This window comes from Chiloscyllium plagiosum, unplaced genomic scaffold (genome assembly GCF_037043375.1).
Source record: "Chiloscyllium plagiosum isolate Xiang-an unplaced genomic scaffold, Cpla_swu_hap1 HiC_scaffold_16, whole genome shotgun sequence".
NCBI classification, from domain to species: domain Eukaryota; kingdom Metazoa; phylum Chordata; class Chondrichthyes; order Orectolobiformes; family Hemiscylliidae; genus Chiloscyllium; species Chiloscyllium plagiosum.
The window spans coordinates 18,358,196-18,384,727 of record NW_028270154.1 but is presented as its reverse complement, the minus strand read 5'-3'; the positions used below and the strand labels follow the sequence as shown (position 1 = coordinate 18,384,727).

At 41.0% G+C, this 26,532-nt stretch overlaps 1 protein-coding gene across 2 annotated transcripts in view; it reads left to right on the top strand.

Moving 5' to 3' along the window:
- Nucleotides 1–26,532, top strand: part of rbm27 (RNA binding motif protein 27) — a 145,381-nt gene that overhangs the window by 45,591 nt on the left and 73,258 nt on the right. For both annotated transcript variants that reach the window (XM_043703208.2, XM_043703209.2), the window contains exons 9-14: nt 15,934–16,083; nt 17,887–18,031; nt 18,862–19,024; nt 22,187–22,396; nt 24,532–24,675; nt 25,713–25,838. In XM_043703208.2, coding sequence (XP_043559143.1) covers nt 15,934–16,083; nt 17,887–18,031; nt 18,862–19,024; nt 22,187–22,396; nt 24,532–24,675; nt 25,713–25,838 — 938 coding nt within the window. The remainder of the gene's footprint in view (nt 1–15,933; nt 16,084–17,886; nt 18,032–18,861; nt 19,025–22,186; nt 22,397–24,531; nt 24,676–25,712; nt 25,839–26,532) is intronic.

Sequence of the window (26,532 nt, the reverse complement as noted above, 5' to 3'; positions counted from 1 at the left end):
TATTGGGTTGTGGACATGTTGTGAATTTAATTATTTGTGCTTTTTAATACCATTCTGTGCATTGTGAAGTGTAATAAAAATGGTTTGAGACTGTTAGATATTAATTATACCTGTCTTTTGGTTAAATCAGTATGATTTTCTTATAAAATCATAATACATAGGAACAAGGCGAAAGTGAGGACTGCCGATGCGAGAGATTAGAGTTGAGAGTGTGGTGCTGGAAAAGCAGAGCAGGTCGGCCAGGCATCCGAGGAACAGGAAAGTCGACATTTCGGACAAAAGCCTTTCAACATTCCTGATGAAGGGCTTTTGTCCGAAATGCCAACTCTCCTGCTCCTCTGATGCTGTCTGACCTGCTCTGCTTTTCCAGCACCACATCCTCTATACATAGGAGCAACCCAGGTATGCTCCACCATTCAGTGAGATCATGGCTGATCTGACAGTCCTCACTTCCAGTTTCCTGCCTTTTCCCCATAATCCTTGATTCCCTTACTGACTACAAATTTGTCTATCCCAGCCTTTCAATATTATTAATTATCTAACCTCAACAGCCCTCTGCATTAAATAATTTCACAGATTCACTACCCTTTCAGTCAAGGAATTGCCCCTCAACTCTGCCTTAAATATGTAATTCTTTATTTTGAGTTTGTGCTCTCTGGTCCTTCACTGTACCACAAGGGGAAACACCTTTCTGCATCTGCCTTGTCAAATCCCTAAAGAATCTTGTGTGTTTCCATGAAGTTAGCGCCCCCCTACCACCCCCATTCCAATGATTACAGGCCCAGTGTATTCTACCCCTCCACATCAGACAATCGTTCCATGCCTGCAATCGACCTACTGAACCTTCTCTGGCTGTTTCCAATGCTGGTATCCCTTTCCTTGGAAAAGGTATCCAAAACTGTTAACAGTGTTCCAGCTGTGGTCTGATTAGTGTCTTGTATAGTTAATTTTATACTCCATTCCCTTTAAAATAAAGGCCAATATTCCATTTGCCTTCCCTATTACCTGCTGAAGTTGGATTCTAACTTTTTGTGTTTCATGAACGAGGTATCCTAAATACCTTTGTCTGTAGCTGTCTGCTGTTTTTCATAATTTTAATAATATTCAGCTCTTCTTCTTGCCAAAATGCATAACCTTAGATTTTCTCACTTTATATTCCATTTGCCAAGTTTTTGCCTACAAGCTTAACCTGTCTTATATTCCTGTACGGACTCTCTCATCTTTGCTGCTCACCTTTCCATCCATTTTTTGTCATTCGCAAATGTACATATAGTACATTAACTTTCCTCATCCACATCATATATTGTAAATAATTATGGTTCAGCACTAATCCATGTTGCACGAGTTACAGGTGACCATCCAAAAGATGTTCCCCTCATCCTAACTAATTGTCTTCTGTTCATTCGCCAATCCTCTGCAGATGCTAATATACTACCTCCAACCCCAAGGGCTGTTAAATTATTAAGCAATCTAATGTCTCAGCAGTCTTAACAAATTCCTTCTGATAATCCAACTAAATTGTATCTCTGCTTCCCCTTTATCTATTTGGCTTGTTACCACCTTAAAGAATTCTAGGAAATTTGTCCAGCATGATTTTCCCTTTTTGAAGCCGTGCTGACTTTGTTTAATCTTATTATGTATTTCTAAAAGCTCTGCTATTACATCTTTTGTAAGCAACTCTTAACATTTTCCCAATCCTAGGCGTTAAGCTGACTGGTCTATAGTTAACTTTTTTTTTTGTTTCCTTCCCTTTCTTAAATGAACCTGTTACATTGGCAGTTTTCCAAATCTCTGGGACTTTTCGGGAATCTAAAGACTCTTGGACGATTACTGCCAGTGCATCCATTATTTCTTTTAGCTACTCACTTTAATATCCTAGGATGTTTCCCATCAGGGCCAGTGGACCTTTTCAATCTTCAACTCCATAAGTTTCACTCATGCTTTTTCTGTAGTGATAGTCGTTTTATTTATTTATTTGGTTTATTTTATCCCCTCACTTTTGCACCATTGTGATTGATATCATAGAAATAGCTCAGTTTTTACTTAAATATGATAGTATTTAATTTTAAAGCTGTGTATGGTTTGTGTAAATTATGTTAATCAACTCTCTAAAACAGCAAGACAAAAGCTGAAAAAATTATTTATAGCTGGATCCTCTACTTTTTGTCATTTACATAAATTATTTGGGTGCGAACATAAGAGGTACAGTTAGTAAGTCCACTACACCAAAATTGGAGGTGTAGTGGACAGCGAAGAGGGTTACCTCAGATTACAACAGGATCTTGACCAGGTGGGCCAATGGTGAAAAATGTGTTGCTGGAAAAGTGCAGCAGGTCAGGCAGCATCCAAGGAGCAGGAGAATCTGCAGTCCTCACTTTCTCCCAGATGGGTCAATGGGCAGAGGAGTGGGAGATGGAGCTTAATTCAGATTACTGCGAGGTGCTGCATTTTGGGAAAGCAAATCTTAGCAGGATGTATACACTTAATGGTAAGTTCCTAGGGAGTGTTGCTAAACAAAGAGACCTTGGAGTGCAGTTTCATAGCTCCTTGAAAGTGGAGTCGCAGGTATATAAGATAGTGAAGAAGGCATTTGGTATGCTTTCGTTTATTGGTCAGAGTATTGAGTACAGGAGTTGGGAGGTCATGTTGCGGCTGTACAGCACAATGGTTAGGCCACTGTTGGAATGTTGCATGCAATTTTGGTCTCCTTCCATTTGGAAAGATGTTGTGAAACTTGAGAGGGTTCAGAAAAGATTTACAAGGATGTTGCCAGGGTTGGAGGATTTGAGTATAGGGAGAGGCTGAACAGGCTTGGGCTGTTTTCCCTGGAGCGTCAGAGGCTGAGGGGTGACCGAAGGCGGCGGAAGAATTGTTCGATGTCACGCCGCGTGTTGAACTCATTAATCCGAGAGCGTAGGGGAATGAAGGTGAGGCCTCTGCTGAGGACTGACCTTTCGTCCTCAGAGACGGGTAGGTCTGGAGGGATGGTGAAAACTCGGCAGGGCTGGGAGCTAGGACCTGGTGTGGACATCGAACAATTCTTCCGCCGCCTTCGCCTCCGTGCCTACTTCTTTAACCAAGACTCTCGCCCACCCTCTGACGACCCCTTCTCCCGCCTCCAACACACCCCATCCACCTGGACACCCCGTGCTGGCCTCCTACCTGCCCTCGACCTCTTCATAGCCAACTGCCGCCGCGATATTAACCGCCACCTGAACTCCCCCACCCCTCTCACCCACTCCAACCTCTCACCCTCGGAACGCGCAGCCCTCCACTCCCTCCGTTGCAACCCCAACCTCACTATCAAACCAGCAGACAAGGGAGGCGCGGTAGTAGTTTGGCGCATCGACCTCTACACCGCTGAGGCCAAACGCCAGCTCGCAGATACCTCCTCCTACTGCCCCCTTGACCATGACCCCACTCCCCACCACCAAACCATCATCTTCCAGACCGTCCATAACCTCATCACCTCGGGGGATCTCCCATCCACCGCCTCCAACCTCATAGTCCCACAACCCCGCACCGCCCGCTTCTATCTCCTGCCCAAAATCCACAAACCTGACTGCCCCGGCCGACCCATTGTCTCCGCCTGCTCCTGCCCCACCGAACTCCTCTCCGCATACCTTGCCACCGTCCTGTCCCCCTTAGACCAAGAACTCCGCACCTACGTTCGGGACACCACCCATGCCCTCCACCTGCTCCATGATTTTCGCTTCCCCGGTCCCCAACGCCTTATTTTCACCATGGACATCCAGTCCCTGTACACCTCCAACCCCCATCACGAAGGACTCAAAGCCCTCCGCTTCTTCCTTTCCCGCTGTACCGACCAGTACCCTTCCACTGACACCCTCCTTCGACTGACTGAACTGGTCCTCACCCTTAACAACTTCTCTTTCCAATCCTCCCACTTCCTAAAAACGAAAGGAGTAGCCATGGGCACCCGCATGGGCCCCAGCTATGCCTGCCTCTTGGTAGGATATGTGGAACAGTCCATCTTCCGCAACTACACTGGCCCCACCCCCCACCTTTTCCTCCGCTACATCGATGACTGTATCGGCGCCGCCTCGTGCTCCCACGAGGAGGTTGAACAGTTCATCCACTTCACCAACACCTTCCACCCCGACCTCAAATTCACCTGGACAGTCTCAGATTCCTCCCTCCCCTTCCTCGACCTTTCTATTTCTATCTCAGGCGACCGAATCAACACGGACATCTACTCCAAACCGACCGACTCCCACAGCTACCTGGACTACACCTCCTCCCACCCTGCCCCCTGTAAAAACGCCATCCCATTCTCCCAATTCCTTCGACTCCACCGCATCTGCTCCCAGGAGGACCAGTTCCAAAAACGTACAACCCAGATGGCCTCCTTCTTCAAGGACCGCAATTTTCCCCCGACGTGGTCGATGATGCCCTCCACCGCATCTCTTCCACTTCCCGCTCCTCCGCCCTTGAGCCCCGCCCCTCCAACCGCCACCAGGACAGATCCCCACTGGTCCTCACCTACCACCCCACCAATCTCCATGTACAGCGCATCATCCGCCGTCATTTCCGCCACCTCCAAACGGACCCCACCACCAAGGATATATTTCCCTCCCCTCCCCGATCAGCATTCCGTAAAGACCACTCCCTCCGTGACTCCCTCGTCAGATCCACACCCCACACCAACCCAACCTCCACTCCCGGCACCTTCCCCTGCAACGGCAGGAGGTGCAAGACTTGTGCCCTCACCTCCCTCCAAGGCCCCAAAGGAAACTTCCATATCCGCCACAGATTCACCTGCACCTCCACACACATCATCTATTGCATCCTCTGCACCCGATGTGGCCTCCTCTATATTGGGGAGACAGGCCGGCTACTTGCGGAGCGTTTCAGAGAACATCTCTGGGACACCCGGACCAACCAACCCAACCACCCTGTGGCTCAACACTTCAACTCCCCCTCCCACTCCACCAAGGATATGCAGGTCCTCCATCGCCAGACCGCAACAAAACGACGGCTGGAGGAAGAACGCCTCATCTTCCGCCTAGGAACCCTCCAACCACAAGGGATAAACTCGGATTTCACCAGTTTCCTCATTTCCCCCTCCCCCCACCTTGTCTCAGTCAAATCCATCGAATTCAGCACCGCCTTCCTAACCTGCAATCATCTTCCTGACCTCTCCGCCCCCACCCCAGTCTGACCTATCACCCTCACCTTGACCTCTTTCCACCTATCACATTTCCGACGCCCCTCCCCCAAGTCCCTCCTCCCTACCTTTTATCTTAGCCTGCTGGACAAACTTTCCTCATTCCTGAAGAAGGGCTTATGCCCGAAACGTCGATTCTCCTGTTCCCTGGATGCTGCCTGACCTGCTGCACTTTTCCAGCAACACATTTTCAGCCATATTCTTCTAGGCCTGACTATTCAGATACCCAATCAGATGTCTTTTAAATGTTGCAATTGTACCAGCTTATTCTAGATGTTTCAGAGAGCAATCTAATTAGACCCAGTCAATTACTTTTACCTCAGAATAATCCAAAAGCACTTTGGATTGGATAAATTCGGACTGGCTGTCTGAACTGCAATAATTGAACAATCTAACCTTTCTTGATTTGGGCGCATCTTTTCATATATCAGTCAGGAAATGTCGGTATGTGCAGTAAAATGTGCCCATACATTCCCTAGCTTTCTGCAGATTTCAGGTTTGTTCAGCTACTCATTGAGGGACTGTGAATGAATTGAAGATAGCTTGCAACTGATTGATTAGTATCATTCATTTTTAAAAATGTTTACAAATTATGTACTATTCTTCAGTAAAGTATTCTTACATCCAAATTGCTAATTCATGGCAGTTGGTCAATAATCAAATTTAAAAACAAAACCTTACATTGAGTGGAAAACACACAAAATGTATAAAACCGGTCAGGAATTTGAGAGAAATGTTTTTACCTAGAGTGGTTAGCATTGGGAATTTATGTCATAAGGTTGCTAAAAAGGGATATGGTGTGTTGGTGCTTATTGGTGGGCGGATTGAGTTTCTGAGTTGCAAGGTCATGCTTCAGCTGTACAAGATCACTGGTAAGGCCGCACCTGGAGTATTGTGTACAGTTCTGGTCACCGCAGTGTCGGAATGATGTGGAAGCTTTGGAAAGGGTTCAGAGGAGATTTACTAGGATGTTGCCTGGTATGGAAGTAAGGTCTTCCACACGAGAGTATGTGAGGAAAGGCTGAGGGAACTAAGGCTGTTTTCATTGGATAGAAGAAGGTTGAGAGGTGACTTAATCACGACGTATAAGATAATCAGAGGGTTAGTTAATACGAGGAGACATAGCTTTAAAATTGAGGGCTGATAGATTTAGGACAGATGTCAGAGGTAGTTTCTTTACATAGAGTGTAGTAGGGGCGTGGAACAACCTGCCTGCAACAGTAGGAGACTCGCCGACATTAAAGGCGTTTAATTGGGCTTTGGACATATGGATAATAATGGAACGGTGTAGGTTCAATGGGTATCAGATTAATTTCGCAGGTCAGTGCAACAACGAGGGCAGAAGGGCCTGTACTGCGCCGTAACGTTCTATGTTCTATATGGAGTGTAGAGATAAATAACATTAATACATAAAGAAGGAAAATGAATAATATTGGTGCCCGGGTGGAATTGTCGTGCAGGACAGTCAAATTCTCCTAAGTCAGAGCAGAATGTCTGCCTTAAAGAAATAAAACTGCTATGGGAAAAGTGGTGTGACTGTGGCTATTGAGAGAAGTTAACAATAGTATTTGAATGAAGGATTGTTACCAATAAAAGGGAAGTCAACCTGAGGTGTGAGAGGATTTTAGAATTCAGCAAAGTATGATCAGGTTTGCTGGAAGAAAAAATAGAGGAAGCAGAAATTAGCATGACATAGAAAAACAAATTGAAAAACTTTGAAATGTAAACATGTTATAGAGATTAGTGAATCTAAATATGGGTCCCCTTAGAGACCAGTGAAATTATAATGGAAATAGAGTTGACAGAAGCCAAAAACTTTATTTACTTTTATCTTCCTGGTAGAAGGACCCAAAAATTCCAGAATTTTTGAGAAACCAAGGTCAATAGAGAGTGATAAACCTATGGCTATTAGCATTAATTTAGAAATAGTTACAAAAATATTAATTGGGTCCAGAAGCCACAAATCACCTGAGTTTAAATGGCCAAATTTGAGGATTTTAAAAAGAAATGGTGGCTGAGATGTTGGTTTTATCTTTCATGTTTTTGCATGGCTACCATATTTGTTTTTCGATAATGAACAAGAAAAGCAGAGAATTTTAGGATAGTGAGTCTGACATTGCGAGCATGGAAATGACGTTGGAGATGTGGGAACAGAGCACCTAGGAAATCATGATATAATTGGGCAAAAATTATGTTTATTTATGAAAGGGAAATCATATTCAACAAGTGTAAACATTTAAGAATGTAATTGCTGGATAGATAAGGTGTTGACTAATGGATCTATCCTACTTGATATTTAGAAAGCATTTTTTGTGAGATTCATGAGTCCATTACGTAAAATTAAGACTTGAGATGGAGTTAATGTGGTCTGAAAGTTTATGGGAAAGTAAGTAAATGGTCATTTCTGAGTTGGTAGGCTGTAACCAATAGGGTACTGCAAATATTTGCTCTTCATTTGAGCTAACTACATAGAGTCATAGACATGTACAGCATGGAAACGAACCCTTTGGTCCAACCTGTCCATACTGACCAGATATCCCAACTCAATCTCGTCCCACCTGCCAGCACCTGGCCCATATCCCTCCAAACCCCTCCTATTCATAGACCCATCCAATGCCTCTTAAATGTTGCAATTGTACCAGCCTCCACCACTTCTTCTGGCTGCCCATTCCATACACGTACCACCCTCTATGTGAAAAAGTTGCCCCTTAGGTCTCTTTTATATCTTTCCCCTCTCACACTAAACCTATGCCCTCTAGTTAGAACATAGAACAATACAGCACAGAACAGGCCCTTCGGCCCACGATATTGTGCCGAACATTTGTCCTAGCTTAAGCACCTATCCATGTACCTATCCAATTGCTGCTTAAAGGTCACCAATGATTCTGACTCTGCCACTCCCACAGGCAGCGCATTCCATGCCCGCACCACTCTCTGGGTAAAGAACCTACCCCTGACATCCCCCCTATACCTTCCACCCTTCACCTTAAATTTATGTCCCCTTGTAACACTCTGACTCCCCAACCGCAGGGAAAAGACTTTTGTCTATTTACCCTATCCATGCCCCTCATAATTTTGTAAGCCTCTATGAGATCACCCCTCAGTCTCCGATGCTCCAGGGAAAACAGCCTTGCCTGTTCAGTCTCTCCCTATATCTCAAATCCTCCAACCCTGGCAACATCCTTGTAAATCTTTTCTGAACCCTTTCAAGTTTCACAACATCTTTCCGAATGGAAGGAGACCAGAATTGCATGCAACATTCCAACAGTGGCCTAACCATTGCCGCAACATGACCTCCCAACTCCTGTACTCAATACTCTGACCAATAAACGAAAACCTACCAAACGCCGCCTTCACTATCCTATCTACCTGCGACTCCACTTTCAAGAGCTATGAATCTGCACTCCAAGGTCTCTTTGTTCAGCAACACTCCCTAGGACCTTACCATTAAATGTATCCGTCCTGCTAAGATTTGCTTTCCCAAAATGCAGCACCTCACAGTAATCTGAATTAAGCTCCATCTGCCACTTCTCAGTCCATTGGCCCATCTGGTCAAGATCCTGTTTTAATCTGAGGTAACCCTCTTCGCTGTCCACTGCACCTCCAATTTTGGTGTCATCTGCAAACTTACTAACTGTACCTTTTATGCTCGCATCCAAGTCATTTATGTAAATGACAAAAAGTAGAGGACCCAGCACTGATCCTTGTGGCATTCCACTGGTCACAGGCCTCCAGTCTGAAAAACAACCCTCCACCACCACCCTGTGTCTTGTACCTTTGAGCCAGTTCTGTGTCCAAATGCTAGTTCTCTCTGTATTCCGTGAGATCTCACCTGGCTAATCAATCTCCCATGTGGAACCTTGTCGAACGCCTTACTGAAATCCATGTAGATCCATCTACTGCTCTGCCCTCATCAATCCTCTTTGTTACTTCCTCAAAAAACTCAATCAATTTTGTGAGATATTATTTTCCACACACAAAGCCATGTTGACTATCCCTACTCAGTCCTTGCTTTTCCAAATACATGTACATCCTGTCCTTCAGGATTCCCTCCAACAACTTGCCCGCCACCGACGTCAGGCTCACTGGTCTATAGTTCCATGTTTGTCCTTACCACCCTTCTTAAACAGTGGTACTAAATTAGCCAACCTCCAGTCTTTTGGCACCTCAGCTGTGAATATTGATGATACAAATATCTCAGCAAGAGGCCCAGCAATCACTTCTCTCGCTTCCCACAGAGTTCTAGGGTACATCTGATCAGGTCCTGGAAATTTATCCACCTTTGTGTTTCAAGACATCTGGCACTTTTTTCTTGGAAGCAACCATCTGTACAATTTGCTAATCGTAACATAGTTAGGTGAGAAAGTTTCAGGGGAGACACAGAGACTTCGTACAAATTTCAGTAGAGAGTTGAATGGACAAGAGATGATAGATGGTGTGTGAAGATCATTGTTTTAAAAAAAATGGAAAATGAGAATATTTTCTAGACTAGTGGAGACCCACAAAATATTTGTGGTGAAATTAATATCCTTAATGAAGCTATATTTATTTGAGTTGTTGGCTATTTGCTATTCCGTACCCTCTCTTCAATGGCTAATGCCCGAAATGTCGATTCTCCTTCTCCTCGGATGCTGCCTGACCACCTGTGCTTTTCCAGCACCATTTACTACCCTCTCTTGAACAGCCCTTCACTTGCAATTCCTCTTGTATTATAATCATTATCTTTTTTCCATCATCTTATAATACCACCTTTCCACTCCTTTTGATCTTTTACTATGTTATCCCCTGCCATTTACGTTTCCAAGCATTATCTGGCTTGAATAAGGGGTAAGCTCTTACAGGCCGAGATGAGAAATTTCCTCACAGAATTCTGAATGAGAGCTGTATTGAGAGCTTTAAATGCTCGGTCATTGATGATATTCACGTCAGATGTTAATAAATTTTTAGGTGTCCAGGGAGTTAAGTGCAAGTACAGGGAGCTACATCAGCCATGATTTTATTGAAAAGTGGACAGGCTGGAGTCATTTGTCTGTTATGTCCAATCATAGTAATCATTTCCATTTTGGAAAGGTTGAACTCCCTAGTTCAGGAAAAAGTCCGGCATGAAGTGGGTGCCAGGCTCCTCAATGCTCTGACACTGCTATTGGGGTTTCTAGTAGACCTGCCAGGGCAGACGCACATTCACTGTGTCTGCATGTCAGTACACAATTGTAGCCTGTTGCTTTGAACTTCTCATGTAAGTCCTTTGGGGTAGAACTCTTATGAAACTTGACAGTAGCATCTCAAGTCCTTTCATAACTATCTTGGTTTGCCTAATGTTTCAGGATATGCAGATGTTGCCTCAGGATTTTCCTCTAGGTATATATAATGTTAGTATTTGAGCTGGTGGCTGCAGATGTGGAATTGAGTGCCAGTTTGGTTTCTACTGTCCTCTCACTCTCAACACTGTTTGTTCAGGAAGCATTTCATGGGTATCTGGAAGGAAAAGAGCACATAGACAGGTTATTAGTGAGGAATGAGATGATGAAGGTGTGAGGAAAGCAGAAGGTAGATGCTTTCACCACCTGCAGTTAGTAACCCACTGAGGGCCACTTTCTGATTGTCTTCAGTTTTTCAAATTGTAGGAGAAGGCAGACAACAGAGATGAAGTTCAATAGGTTGCCCTGCTCAGGCATCAGACAGGAGGTGAGAGGGGCAGCATTATTAGCTGTTCTTCAAGATCACATTCCCCATCCAACTAAACATCCGTTAAGTTAGAACACCCCCTGACCCATCCTAACTCTGCCATTATCATGGTGGTGCTACTTGTGCTTTGAGGCCGAATGTCCTCCTGAGTGAACGGCAAAAGCCCCCGCTACGGCCAATTAACACTCCAAAAAGTATTAAATAGCTATGTGACTCTCAGCATTTGCAGGATGCAAATTGCCACTGACTGTTCGAGTGGCTGGGTAGAAGACCATAAGATACAGAAACAGAATTAGGCCATTCACCCCTTTGAGTCTGCTCCGCCATTCGCTCATGGCTGATGTATTTCCTAACCCCATTCTCCTGCCTTGATCGCCATACCAATTAAAAGCCTATCCATCTCTGCCTTGCATACACTCAATGACTTGCCCTCCACAGCCCTTTTCAGCAATGGGTCCCACAGATTAACCATTGTCTGCATGAAGAAATTCCTCCTCATCTCAGTTCTAAAGAGTTGCCATTTCAACCTGGAACTGTGTCTTTGGCCCTTGGTCTCTCCTGGTCGTGGAAACATCACATCCAGACCTTTCAGTATTCTGTATGTTTATGTGAGACCTGACAGTCTCCATCTTTTGAAACTCCAGAGTCCTCAACTTTTTCTTCATATGACAAGCTCTTCATCCTCAGGATTATTCTTGTAAACCTCCGCTGGATCCCTTCCAAGGCTAGCACACCTTACCTTTGGTATAGGGCCCAAAACAGCTCTCAGCTTTCCAGATACGGTCTGATAAGAGCGGCCTTCAGCTTCAGCAGTATGACTCTACTCTTGTATTCTAGTCCTTTTGAAATTAGTGCGAACATTGCATTTGCCTTCCTAACTGCCAACTAAATCTGCATTTTAATCTTAAAACAATCTTAGAACTCTGACCCCCCAAGTCCCTTTGGGCTTCAAATTTCTGAAGCCTTTCCCCATTTTTCATCATCTCCATCATCCATTAAATTGTTCTCTTAGAAGCCAACAGCCAAACTTTAGATGAGGCTTTACCAACAGCAGATGAAATTTCTATGTCAGGCCGACTCATTAGTTTTAGTAAGATAAAGGTGCATGTTCTAAGTTTGTCAGTTATCAGGTTCGGTTTTAGAGATATTGCTTGCATGTTGCCTCATCAACTAGTGGTTGTTCATGTGGGGGAAAATGTCAATGAGTATCAGTGTCCTATTTTTGAGGCATCATTGCCAAACTTGATGTGTTCATCAGACAGCAAACAGCATCAAACATTTGCAAGACTTGTTTATATGGTTGTGGTAATGTTGGGCAAGCTTTAAATCAAGAAATTAGAGCTGCATGGAACATGCATAATGCAGTGCCTTCACTTTTAAGCATAAACTAGGTTAACCAAGTCAATGCTAATGCTGCAGAGAATAGGTTGCTGATGCAATGTTTTGAGGAGTCAACTGGAGATCCTGTTCTACTGGAATTGGTGTTGATGGTTGTTACATGATTTTGAGGAGGGGCGCAAAGTAATGGTTGCTAAATTGATAGGTAATACCAAAATGGATAGAAAAATATGCGGTGAAAAAGACATGAGGTTGTAAACAGATATACAAAGGTTGAGTGAATGAGTAAAAATCTTGCAGATCGAGTATAATGTTGGAAACGTGAGATTATTCACTTGAACAGGAAGAATGAAGAAGTATTAGTTAAATAATTGTAGAATTCTGAGGTGTGTATTTCTGAGGTTTTGTGTATTCTAGTACGAGTCACAAAAGCTACAGCTCATAATCAGGAAGACTGTTGCAATGCTATCCTTTATTAGGAGGTGGATCAAAATAAGAGGCTACATTTCAGTTATACAGGGCTTAGTTATTCAGTTATACACTGCGAATACTTTGTGCAGTTTTGTTCTCCTTTATTTAAGGAAAGATGCAAGTGCATTAGAGGTGGTTTGGAGGAGGCTTACTGGATTGCTACCTGGAATGAATGGTTTATCTTATGAGGATTGCTGAGCAGACTGGGCTTGTTCCCACTGAAGATTAGAAGAATGTGAAGTGGCTTAAGTGAAGAGTATATCTTCATGATTGCCTTTGTTGAGGTGGATGTAAAAAGTATGTTTCCTGTTGTGTTAGTCTAGAATTAGAGGATATTGCTTCAATGTTTGAGGTCACCATGAAGGTGTGGTCAATTTCATTATTTTTTAAGGCAGAGATGAGTAGATTCTTATTTGGCAAAGGCAAGCAAAGCTATCTGCTTGCTAAATGGGAATATGAAATTCAAAATGCAGACTGATCAACTGTGATCTTATTGAATGACAGCAGGCTCGGGGGGCTAAAAGTTCTGCCTTTACTCCTATTTTATGTGTTTGTATGTTGTGTAATGAGAAGGAGCTAAGTAATAACCTTGACGCAAAGGAACCTTGGGAAGAACATAACCTAAATATAATAGAATTTGGCATTTTGTACAGTTCATTATGACACTGGGGTCTCCAATATGAAGGAATGACCTTAGAAATGTATAAGAGGCAATTTGGCTATGGTGAGTTGGAGAAATGCCCAAAAAAGATTTTAGCTGCACAAGCAATGGCTCGTATTTAAAGAAATGCTACATTTGTGCAATGGATGCAAGTTTCCTCAAGGCACAAACTTACAAATGGAAGGTACATTAACTGTGATTAGTGAAAGAAGTTGAAGCTTGCATTAGATCAAAGGAAATGGTTTATAAGGAAACCAGAAAAAATTGATAAGCATGAGGATTGTAAGCATTTAAGAACCCAGCAAAAGACAACAAATAAATTAATAAGGAAGGGAAAAGAGAGTGTGCATATAAACTTGAGAAACAAAGGTAGATAGTAAAATCTTCTTTAGGTATTATGAAAAGGAAACAAAAACAAAGATTGTGGACTCATTATAGATTGAGACAGTAGAATTTATAGTGGAGAAACTAAACTGTTTCTTTAAGTCTCTTCACTGAAGAAAGTCTCCCAGGAATACTGGGCAATCAGGGGCTGATGAAAATAAATGGCAGTAGTAAATCGGTAGTTCTTGAAAAATTAACTGAACTTAAGGTTAAATCCTGTGGACCTGTTGAGCTTCTTCAGTTATCTTGTAAAATTCAGTAGATTCAAGAAAGGTTCCTGTAGACTGGAAAATAGCAAACGTAATCCTACTGTTTAAGCAGGAAGGAAGGTGGAACATGTACTACTTAGACCTACTAATTTGACTTCAGCAGTAGTGAAATCATTACCAGGTCCAAGACAGAAACACATTTCTGGAGATTAGTGGCATAAAGAGATTTTAAAATGGCAGGGGAAAATGTGATATTGAGCTAAATGATTAATTGTGATCTGATTGAGCCAGCTCCACCATTCAATGAGCTGAAAAGCCTGCTCATGTTCGAATTTCACTAATGAGTGCTTGACAGCAGGGAAAATGTGCAGTGTAAGTGTGTTTGCTCCTTTAGAATTTGGTTTTCCTTTTTTTTTCTTTTCCCAGCCCTGAGTATTGAGGGCCATTGGGGTATCTATGGCATCAGCACAGTTGGATTATCTGTTTAGGTATAGATTTCGGACTTTCAAGGTCTATGTGGCTTGGTTACTTGCTGTTTTTAACACCAGAACTGTTACGATGGAGTTATGATTATTTTAGAAATTACATAACACATTTCACATTTCACTTCACACATTCACTTTTCGGCAGCTGGATTTATATGCACTTTTAATGTTTGTGTTATAAAGTTTTACTTAATCCTGGTTTGACAGCACCTAAGTGAGTGCTTCCCAAAATTCTTTTCACGTGTACTGTGTATACTCCCAGACTCGGGGGAGCAGTTTGAGGGGGTGGCTTATTTCTTTCCCTTCACCACCACCCTCTCTCTTTTCTCCTTCCCTACCACCCCATCTCCTATCTCAACTTCTCATCGTTTCACCTACCATGGGGGAATTGATGAAAAGAGGTAAAGTAAAGAAAAATATCTTTTCTCACACACTTTTGAAACAGCAGAAATCGAGCTTGACTGAGTAGTTGATTAGCCTACCAGTTCTCAACCTTCTGTATCTTAAATGCCACCAATCCCCACTTTGTCAAAACAAATACTGACGCCATCGTGATAAAAACACAACCCATTTTTTAACACGTGTAATGATAATTAATAATTTCTTAAACAGTGTATCCCATCTACAGCCCTTTTGTACTAGAACATGCCTTCCAGTTGAACCAAAATGCATTTCAAAGGGCACGCGGCTGTTGGCGATAGCTTCACAGCAGCTATCGTAGCACTACTTGGATTGGCAAACCTCAGTTGGGAATTCTTGAGCTAAAACTTTTGGCTGTAGCGTTGAATCATTCATTGTTTTTCATGAGGATAAGAAGGAAACAGTGGTGTCATGGTAATGAACTGGTAATTCGGAATCTCTGCTTAAATGTTCTGGGGTCATGGGTTCGAATTGCACCATGGCAGATGGTGAACTTTGAATTTGGTGAAAATTGGGAACAAACAGCTGACCTAATGGCAATATGTAGCCATTGCTGATTGTTGTAAAAACCTGCTTGGGTATTCTGAACTCAAATTTCTGCAATGTTGGACATTATATTTCTCTATTGTCTAAGATCTTGTAAGTAAATAAGTTGTGCTTTGGTACTTTGCACCTATATCGGTGCAGTAAGTGACGACATATAAACTTTTCACTAAACTCATTGAATATATTTGACAATAAAGGCAAATTCAATTCAATTAAATAGCTTCATCCTTCCATTAATCAACCTTTGCCTGGTCTGGTCTGTATTTGACCCATGACCCACAGCAATTTGCTAAGCCTTATCTGTTCTCTTGGCAATTGGAGATGAGCAAGAAATGCCAGTTAGTATAGCCAGTGCTTTCCATGTGCAGTGGATGAATTTTTAAATAATTCCCAGCAATTATGAAATAGCATATAGTTGGATTCCAGTTAATTTAAGCTTGACTTCTAAAAGTACACTTCTGAGAACCCATGATGACCAGATTCCATACCACCTTTCTGTTCCACTTAGGTTCAATAAAAGATTATTATACGGCTTCTCTGTTTCAGATAACTATGAGCCTGACGGCTATAACCCTGAAGCTCCCAGTATTACTGGTGGTGCCAGGCCTCCATATCGACACTACATCCCACGAATTCAGACTGAGCGCCCAAATCTGATTGGCTTAACGTCCAGCACCATGGATGGCCCGTCACGAGGTAAAGGATACTGCATTTGTCTATGACAAGCAATTATCAGGTGGTCTTTAGTTAGTTTTAGAATTTCTTATTTACAAGATACTGTTGCAGAATTTATGTCACAGTGTAGGAGTTGTCACAGGACTGAAAGTTTGACACGTTTGGATGTTCTGACAGTGTCGAAAACTTTTTTAACATAAGTCTTCATTTTGTACTGTGCTTACATTGTGAAAATGCATTGAGAGAAATACTGTTTAAAGCCTTCAGGTCTGATAATGGTGGTGAGGCTAATATATCTAAATTTTGTTCTTTGCAAAAACATTTCTTGAGCACAACCATTCAGAAGAAGTTTTTCCAAAAATGTTAATTCATGTGCTAAATTGGTTGTAGAGAAACCAAGAAGTTTCTACTCCATGTGAGTTGAACTGTATTGTTAATCTCAATCATTTTAACAGTGTAAAAAACATACTGAAACACTGAATAACTTAAATTGATGATGTGGAAACAATGGTTTGTAAGGTGAATTCATATTTTGGGAGTCTGCACCTAAAAGTCTCTGAGCACCAAGATACGACAATCCACAAAACCTTTAAGAACAGAAAATATACATTGAGCTACAGAATTAGCCAACTCACAGAATCCCAAATTTAAATGACAAATTATACCTGATCCCCCTGTCCCTACCAATTAATGACATTAAACCTTGAGCTATACTTAATTATTGTTTCTAAATTCAGAAAGTTTAATTTATAACTAAGTAAACAGTTTGTACTGTGTTGTGCAATATACAAAAGCAAGAAGGGCTAACAGCTACTCGTGCAAAATTTTATTTTAGTTGAGTTGGCTTGTATTTCAAAGTGATGGTATTGTCTCAATTGGATCATTTTAAATTGCGGAATGAATAGAACATAGAAAAATACAGCGCAGTACAGGCCCTTTGGCCCTTGATGTTGCGCCGATCCAAGCCCACCTAACCTACACTTGCCCACTATCCTCCATATGCCTATCCAATGCCCGTTTAAATGCCCATAAAGAGGGAGAGTCCACCACTGCTACTGGCAGGGCATTCCATGAACTCACGACTCGCTGAGTAAAGAATCTATCCCTAACATCTGTCCGATCCCCCTTAATTTAAAGCTATGCCCCCTCGTAATAGCTGACTCCATACGTGGAAAAAGGTTCTCATGGTCAACCCTATCTAAACCCCTAATCATCTAGTAAAATGCTGTTTCCTATTTTAACTTGACTTGGTAAATGTCTTTAGTTTTAAGTATTTTAGCTTTTCAGTTTAGTGTGAGGCAAGTCTTCTGTTTAATCTGGAGAATTTTAATAGACTTGAACAAGGTGAAATGGATTCCGGTTTTATTTTACTGTCAAGCAATTTTCCAGTACGTTTCAATCTTTATCATATGATGGTCAGGTTAATTGCAGGTCATTGTATTTTGGATTGGGTTTTAGGGATGTTGTCGACCTTGAATGCCAATTAGCCTGAAATCAGATGCAGCAGAACCCCACATGATGGAGGCGGATAATATGTCACCAAGTGCATCTGAAGTGTTTTTGTATCTGCACAGCACAATGTCTTTGTTCTGAGATGCTAGCATGACATCATTTTCTATTTTTACCTCCATGAAGCTGCATGCCGAAGATGTCAATTGAGAATTTGTAACTTCATGGTTTTGATCTGATGGGTAGCTTTGACTTTAACCAAATTGAAACTAAATCACATTTCAGAAGCTATTTGGTATGCTGTGTGCAACTTGGTTATGTTGTTTGTGTATTTAGATGACTAACAGATGTTGTTCATCTTCTAAACACTTGCAGTGCCTGTGAAGATAAACCAAGCCGAGATCTCTCTAGCTACTACAACAAGCAACAATGTTTCACGTGTAGTTATTGAACCAGAATCTAGGAAAAGGACTGTTGTAACTGTGGATGGACCACCTTTGAAAAAACCATGGATGGAAAAGTAATGTTGGACTGTTATATCCAAAGTTGTTTTTGTGAACGTTTGTGTTTTTCTGGGGCAGGAGCTACCACTGTGAGGAATGGATAACATATATTTTGAAGAATAAATACTCTAATCCCGGTTTTACATGGACTGGGTAATGAGTATGGAGGCCAGACTTCTCACATGTGTCTTGCAATCAGCAGCAAGAAGGATTGTGTTCCACTAGTTTGGTGTGGATTTATTCTCACCCATCCCATAGATTAATTTATTAATATAATGTTTCTGTTGCTTCTAATGTAAACATGATGTGACGTATTGCATTAATTTCTCTTCTAATCCCAAGTCAAAGAGCAACTTAGAAAACAAGATATGAATTTGGTTTGAATTTTGAATGCAAGTTTGGTCTTTGCTTTGTACGTTCCCTTGGTATGCTGAAATTGGAAGTTTGTTGTGTTGTGCGTTTTTTGAATTGAAATCTATCATCTTTGATGCATAATACGATTGTGCTACTGCAGAACTTATGGAATCTTGAGGGGAAGGTTAGGGAGTGGGGTAATTATATATTTTATATGTGCCAGTTTGCTATTTTAGCCATTTTCACATCTCTAAATTGGCAGTAATATTTCGTATCATCAGGTTGATGGAAGTTGGATATTCAAGTAGCAGTTTAATGGATGCAAAGATTTCACTTTTTTTCTTTCTTTTCTCCAAAACTGAAACTTGAAGTAGGATTTAACTTTGACACAAGCAAATTTCTCAAGTCTTTGCTGCAGGCAAATCTTTATCCTAACTGAGATGCTTGAGTTTTCTTTGTCATTATGTAAATGTTGCACTTTTTCAAAATTCAGCAGGCAAAACTTCAATCATCAAAACAAGCAAGGATTTCAGAAGAAGACTCAACACACCTATGATAATACAAAGCTAGAAGTCCGCAAAATCCCAAGGGAAATGAATACCATTACCCAGCTCAATGAACATTTCAGTAAATTTGGTACTATTGTCAATATTCAGGTAAGGAGATTGAGCCAGAAGAGTTTTAGTTCCTTTGAAAAAACGTCTTTTTCCCTGAAATTTGTAAAGGAGCATTGATATTAGATATTTCTGTTGAACAGTCACCTGCTTTCAGGCGAAAATCTATACATCAAAGAAAGATGTTTCACTGCTGATGATTGAAATGTTAGCTTATTTTTGACTTCCAACTACACCATTGAGGCAAAGCCTATTCCATATGCAAGATAAAAGCATGCATTACTCTCTTTATCATGCGTTTTAACTCCTTATTTTCAAAGTAACCTTCAAAGTTAACTTTGACAGCCAGCCTTTAATTGTCTCTGAGTATTTTTGGCAAATCAAATCATCCAATCCAAATCAATTTGACTTTTATCAAGATGACATTAGGCTGAATTAAAATACAGCAAATTTGTGTCTTAACTGGCACCTGATCAACCAGCAAAACTTATATCCCTCAAATACCACTATGCCCAAGTATTTATGAGGTAAATAAAGGATAACAGTAACGTGTATACTCCCTGCATTACATTTCTATTACTTAGTGTGTTTTTACATGGATTTTAGGCATGTGTTGATGGTTTTACGTAGATGTTTGAGGGATGTTGATGTCTCAAAGCTTCAGTGTCAGGGCTTGCTATGGTTATGATTATCTTCTTGATTATCCAGAATATTTGATCAACCAGCACGCTCCTCGTCCCACAAATAGCAGTTAATAAAACGTTTGCTGTACTGCATCCTGTATGGTGAAAGAAAACGTTTTATTAATATTAAAGGTCTCTATTTAGTCTTTAAACATTTACTAGATACTTCCTTACAAAGTAGCTGCAAGAACAAGGAAGGATAATAATGATTAAAAATATTGCCATCAAATATTCACCTTTTCAAAATAAAGCCATCAAGTTTAGAATTCACCTTTTCAAAATAAAATGATCCATCTTTTAATCAAATGATTAATTTTTAGAATGTGGTCTTTAGCTACAAGGTTAGGTTGGAGAGGCTTGGATTGTTTTCTTGCATTGAAGGAGATTGAGGGTAGATGCAGGTAAAGGTGTACAAGATTATGACCAGTTTGGAGAAGGACGGCAAAGAAACTGTTCCAGTAAATTGGACAAGAGGATATTTCCCAAAATCTTGTTATTGATCTCAGTCAGTTGGGGGAGAGATGTATCATTCATATTCCTGGCACTAAACTCCTGAAGCAGCTATTCTATTCTGAACTCTACATTAGGAGGCTTCTAGGAGAACAGCAGAAAGATTTTTGGGGATTCTTTAAGGGTATCCCGAAAGAGGTCAAGCATTTCTGCCAATTCCAGCCTTGTGACCAACCAAAATAGAGTCATAGAGAGAGTCATAAGGCCTGTCTCTGTAGGACTCTCTGACTCAAACTGGTCCATGTCAACCAAAATGTCCATCCACTCTGTCCATCCACATTTCCCTGCCCTTGGCCCCTATCTTTCTACAGAGATGAAAATGAAGAAGGTTAATTTGAAAGGTACCAAACACGTTGGGAGACTTTGTCAGGGGCATACAGAGGTGGTTGAGGTGTTGGAGAGTTCGTAAACCCCAAAAACTCTACCAGTCTATCAAGCTGGTTTCATCATTCAATGTGAATATGGCTGATGTCCAATTCAGTGTCTTGTTCCAGTTTTCTCATCACATTTTAATCCCTTTAACAGCAAAAACTATATCTGTCTCATTCTTGAAAACATTCACTGTTATGACCTCAACTGCTTTCTGTGGCAGAGAATGCAAGAAGCTCACCATTCTGTGGGTGAAGAAATTTCTCCTCATCTTAGTCTTACCTGGCCAATCTAGTATCCTTAAATTGCAATCACTGCTGGACTCCCCAGTCATCAGGAACATTGTTATCTGCCCAACCCTTGAATTCTGCATGTGGCCATGACTAATGGTTGACTAATAAAATGTAAAGACTAATAAACTGCTTCAGAAAATGTAAAGAACTGATGTGGAAACTGATGTGGAAATGAGACATTCCCAGTTCTGAGGCACTGCTTAAGAAGAGAGGATGTAGACTTTTGACAACAGATTCAAGGGTGATGCAAGGGAGAAATGTCTTTTTTCAACAAGTGCTAATGAGCTGGAACTCTGCCCAAGAGCAGAAAATATAAATGACTTTAAAGTAAGTTGTATGCGCACTTCAAGGGAATAAATCTTCATGGTTTTAGAGATGAAAGGAATTGACTAAATTACTCTACAAAGAGCTGGCATAGACTTGAGACAACTAGATGTGATGAGTGAAGAGAGACTGGATTGGTTAGGTCTATTCACTAGACTCTAGAAGAATGGATGGACATGTTGGTTATCCTATAGAAACCTATAAAGTTCTAATAGGACTAGACAGGGTCAATGTTCCTGATGACTGTTGTTAGTCATGAAGAACAGAGGTGATGAGTGCAGGCTTGGTTGCAAACTGGTGAAATTTATTTCTCTGTAATGTTAAATCTAAACCTTAGTAACAACTTGTAATCATGTAGCAGTCAGCTTTCAAATAGGAAAATTTCAAGATGCATCCTTACCACATGGTATCAAAAAGTTCCAGTTCATGATTCTTAACTAAATCCAATATAATCTGTTTTCTTGATGGTTTTAAAAATCTGTTCAATAATACTGCCATCAAAGTTGAAAGGCAATTCAGGACCATAAATATGATTGCTGAAACATTGATATTGCACCCATATATTTTCTTCTTCAACATGCAGTTTTGTTGTCTTAACATTCAAAACAATAGCCATTGCACTGTATTAGAGTAGACAAGTTTAATAATTTACCAGGTCATGATTTTTATCGCGGAGATCAATGACTATAGCTCTGTTGCTCATACACAAATTGTTTAGAAACATTTCTGTTAATTTTACACCAGGTTTGATTTTTTAAAAATTGTTTTTAATCAGCCTGTTTGAGTGTGTTCTAATATACCTTGGGGACAGGTGGGGCTTGAACGTGGACTTTTTGGCCGAGATGAAGGGATGCTATCACTGCAAAAGATCATTAGCTGTAATTGTAATGGCACAAGGAATCATACTTGGATCAGCTAAAGGTTGTTCCCAGCCAAAAATAAAAGATGAAGCTATCATTTTTCTCAGATCAGTGTACAAGCATTATGTTTTAACATGCAGTTTTCTGCCAATATCCTCCCTCCAGGTTGCATTTAGTGGTGATCCTGAAGCAGCTCTTATTCAGTACTCTCAGAATGAGGAAGCAAAACGGGCTATTTCCAGTACCGCAGCAGTACTGAACAACAGGTTTATTAGAGTATACTGGCACCGCGAGAACAATGGAGTTCAGCAGCAATCACATCAGCAAGTACAGGCACAACAGTTAGCAGTGTCACAACATAGCACTGTTCATAAGGTACTGTTTATTCGCTGCAATTTTAAACCTTTACTAATCAAACTGGCACATGTTTTATACTTGGCATAAAGATCTTTTGATTTCATATCTGGAAGCCAAATCGACATCACCTTTTTAATGAGTTTAAATGTGAACATGCATCCCATTTGGAAAAATTAATTATGCATGTGCACTAATGTTTTGAGAACTAATAAATGTTACCAAGTTATTTTATACTAAGTACTAATCCAGTGAGATGTGAACTTACTGAAATGGGCAGTCCAATTTTTTGTAACTTGGACTTCATATCAAAAGTTCAAAACCAACCCTGGAGCTACTTACTTTCCAATAACCATGGTTGTAATTGATTTTGTACTTTGATTGTATTGGTGCAGTTATTGAAGATCCTGTTTGTTTTGTCTGCTACAGTGTAAAGTAGCAAGATACATTTTAACACCCACAATTACCCCATAATGAATTTAAGCTTTGAATGAGTTATTTCAAAAATGGTATGCTAGTTTGATGTAGTTGGCAAAAAGTGAGTGCTTTTCTCCTAAATCAGTTATTGGTGTAGGATATGCTGACTCACTTTAAAAAACACTGGGAATTCATATATTTTACGTGATAGGTTGCCAAGTACTGTACTAAACTATCCTTTCATCCAGTTACATCTAAATCGAACTTCACTACAGCAAAGAGTTCAACAGTTGTAGATATAATCACTGTCAAAAAGGGACTTTCCATATACTTTGCATAGTGTCATGCTCAGCAGCCTATCATCAGTCCTACTTGTTGAGTGCTTCAGAGAACATCCCCAGGATACCCGTTCCAACCAACCCCACTGCCCCGTGGCCGAACACTTCAATTCCTCCTCTCCCTCCGCCGAGGAAATGTAGCTCCTGGGCCTACTCCATCGGTACTCCCTAACCACCCGACGCCTGGAGGAAGAACGCCTCATCTTCTGCCTTGAGGCCCTCCAACCTAATGGCATCAATATGGATTTCACCAATTTCCTCATTTCCCCTTCATCTTCTTTATTCCAGTTCCAGCCTACCAGCTCAGCACCGCCCTCATGACCAGTCCTACCTGTCCATATTCCTTCCCACCTATCCACTCCACCCTCCCCTCCAACCTATCCCCATTACACCCACCTCCATCCACCTATTGCACTCTCAACTACTTCCTTCCCCCCCCCCTATTTATCTCTCTACCCCCTCAGCTCACAGCCTCATTCCTGATGAATGGCTTTTGCTCGAAACTTCAATTTTCCTGCTCCTCAGATGCTGCCTGACCTGCTGTCCTTTTCAGCACCACACACTCGAGCCTATCATCAAGAGTTATTCAAAACAGACAGCATGTATGATAGTGGATTTAAACAGCATATCTGATTCTGTGTTGTTTGAGGATGGTACAACGAAAGGCTGTCTGCCTCTTAAAGCCACTACCACCAAAAACCATTTCAACACCACCCTCTTTAATAGGATATTGACAGTGTTTCTATCTCCTGTGTTACTTTTCATCTTCTTTGATGTCTGTGATTTCTTTTCCTACATTTTTGCTTTTTTTTATTTTTCCTTCACTTCTCCTCTTTCTCCCTGCTTTCAGCTGTTTGCCTCATTTGAACAACCTGCAAAGGTGATTGTTGCTTGATTTCAATTGGACTAGAAGTGTTTTAAAAAGTGGGAAGTTGGAAATCTGATTTCTGCTGAAAGTTAGCAGCTGGTGGTTTCACTCTGGTTGCATGTGTTATAGGAATTCTTTAGGAAGTTTTATTTACCTTCTATAATCAGTCTAATATAGTTTACTTTGTGCATGTTTGTTACAACTTGTGCTTATAAAATTGCAAAGATATTGTTTCTTAGTAATTCCTCTTAAATTTTATTACTACTTCGGATAAGGTTGTATTTTAAACTTTGAACTCAACAACTAATGTAGACTTCATGGGCCTTAATGGGCTTTTACTATACCATAATGACTCTAACGTAAAATGATATGCGAGTCAGTTTTCGCCCAATTTGAACTGTTTTTGAAATGCTTCAATCACATTCCAAATGTACAAACGTGTGATTATAAGATTTTTAAGATGGATTGTGAGCAAAAAAGCCATGTGTTGAACTTTAACACCTGTTATCACAAATTTATTATCTATGTTCCAGATATTAAACCGAAACCAAAGCCCAGGATCCTTTGTACTAACAAATGCAACAGTAAAGCAACGACTTGGCTCCCTGGTTGGAAATCCGTCTGATGGAACACAAACCTGTTCTAGCCAGCTTGGGGCTGGCGGAGAAGCTTCTCAGGTAATGAATGTTTCACATTAATGCTTCGCTTCTAGCATTTATTTAACATCTTCAAAGCAGAAAAAGTAGAGAGCAGCTAGGTTCTGTAGGAATTTTAATGAAAAGGACAAAAACATTTACACTTGTTGCTTTGTGAACTGGAAGCGAGTATAAGTCAGGCAGTAGAGTTCATTGGTAAGGGAATGATGCTGGGAAGATTGCATACAGTGGGTCTCAGCAGCAGGCCAGATGTAGTTGGAAACTCAGCTGAAGATTGAATATGATGCTGAGGTTTCAAGTCAGTTCAGCCTAATGGTGTCTAGAAGTTAGAACTGGAGCTGAGGTATGGAATTTTTGAAACAAACCAGCAGCAACAGTTTGTGTCCCTGATGTTTAATCTAATTGAACCAAGTTGAGTTAACTAATGTTAATTCTAGTTGAATTAAGACTGGATAGTGAACAGGTACTCTGACAACTGAAGAAGAGTACAAAGTGGGTTCATTGGTGGTGGACTGGTAGAGCTTGTTCTCCTAAGTATGCATATGAAAAGTGATCCAGTGTATAAGTATTGTTGCTCACATGCAGCATGTGGATGAAGAAGGGGATGGGGGCCAAGTAGATATCCTTGATGATGATATTGACAGGCGTGCTGCATTGGCTGGAATATGATGCATTGGTTGGAGATGTTTTGGTTGCACTTGGAATGGAAGGAACTAAGAGTGATTTTGCTAAACTGAAGAAGGACAAATGTTAGTCAAAGAGGGCATAAAGGGGTAGTGCAACACATCAGACTTGCCAGGATATGAGCAAATGAATGAGTAAATCACCTACTGCCATTCTCCTGCTTCTCTCTATATCCCTGCATGTTGTATCTTTCCAAATTATCATGTAGTTCCCTTTTAAATGCTTCACTTGAGCTTGCCATCATCACACACTCAGGCAATGTATTCTATGCACTGACCACTTGCTGTTTGAAAAAGTTTTCTCTGCTATCACTTTGCTTCTTTTACTGATAGATTGGACAAAACAGTTTTTTCTGTTACCTTTGTTTCCCCTAGGGACCTCCTACCTCCACAAGCCTGGTAAAGCCAGGGTATAGTTCTGCAGTCACAAAGACAAATCATAAATCTCCTGTTACATCCAGTAAAGCACTTGAAGCAAAAGAAGCGCTCAAGAAAAAACAGGTACTCTCGAAGTTATTACCCGTATTCTTTGTGATCTTTTACACTTCATTTCATTTTTGAATTAAATTTCCTGCACTTTCAAGTGAGTTTTTGAATGCTGGATTTAATTTATAGTTTTAAGCAGATGTATTGAAAGCTCCTAGAACAGCAAAAGAGTGCAGTGGCATAGTGATATGCAACTGGAATAGTTTAAGAACATGTGAAATAGGATCAGGAGTAGGCCATTTAGCCCATCAAGCCTTCCCTGCCATTCAATAAGATCATGGCTGATCTCCCCCAAGTCTGAACCCCTGTCATGCCAACTCTTCATAGCTTTCAACTCCCCAGTTATTTCAAAAATCTGTGTACCTTCTCTTTGCATAATTTCAGTGATAACAACACTCTGGGATAGAGAATTCCAGACATTTACAATGCTCTGGAAGAAATTTCTTTTTATCTTAGTTTAACATGGGTGTCCCTGACTGTGTAACTGTACTGCCAGTTTGGGATTCTTATGCTAGTTGTAACAACATCTCAATATGTATCCTATCAAGCCCCCTCAGAAACAATAAGACATCTCCTATTTTCCTAAACTGTAATGAATAAAGGTCTAATCTGTTCAGCAATTCTTGATTAGTCAACCTCTTCATTCCAGAAATCAGTCTTTTGAATCTCTTTTGAACCACCTCAAATTCCAGTAAATCCTTTAAGTTAG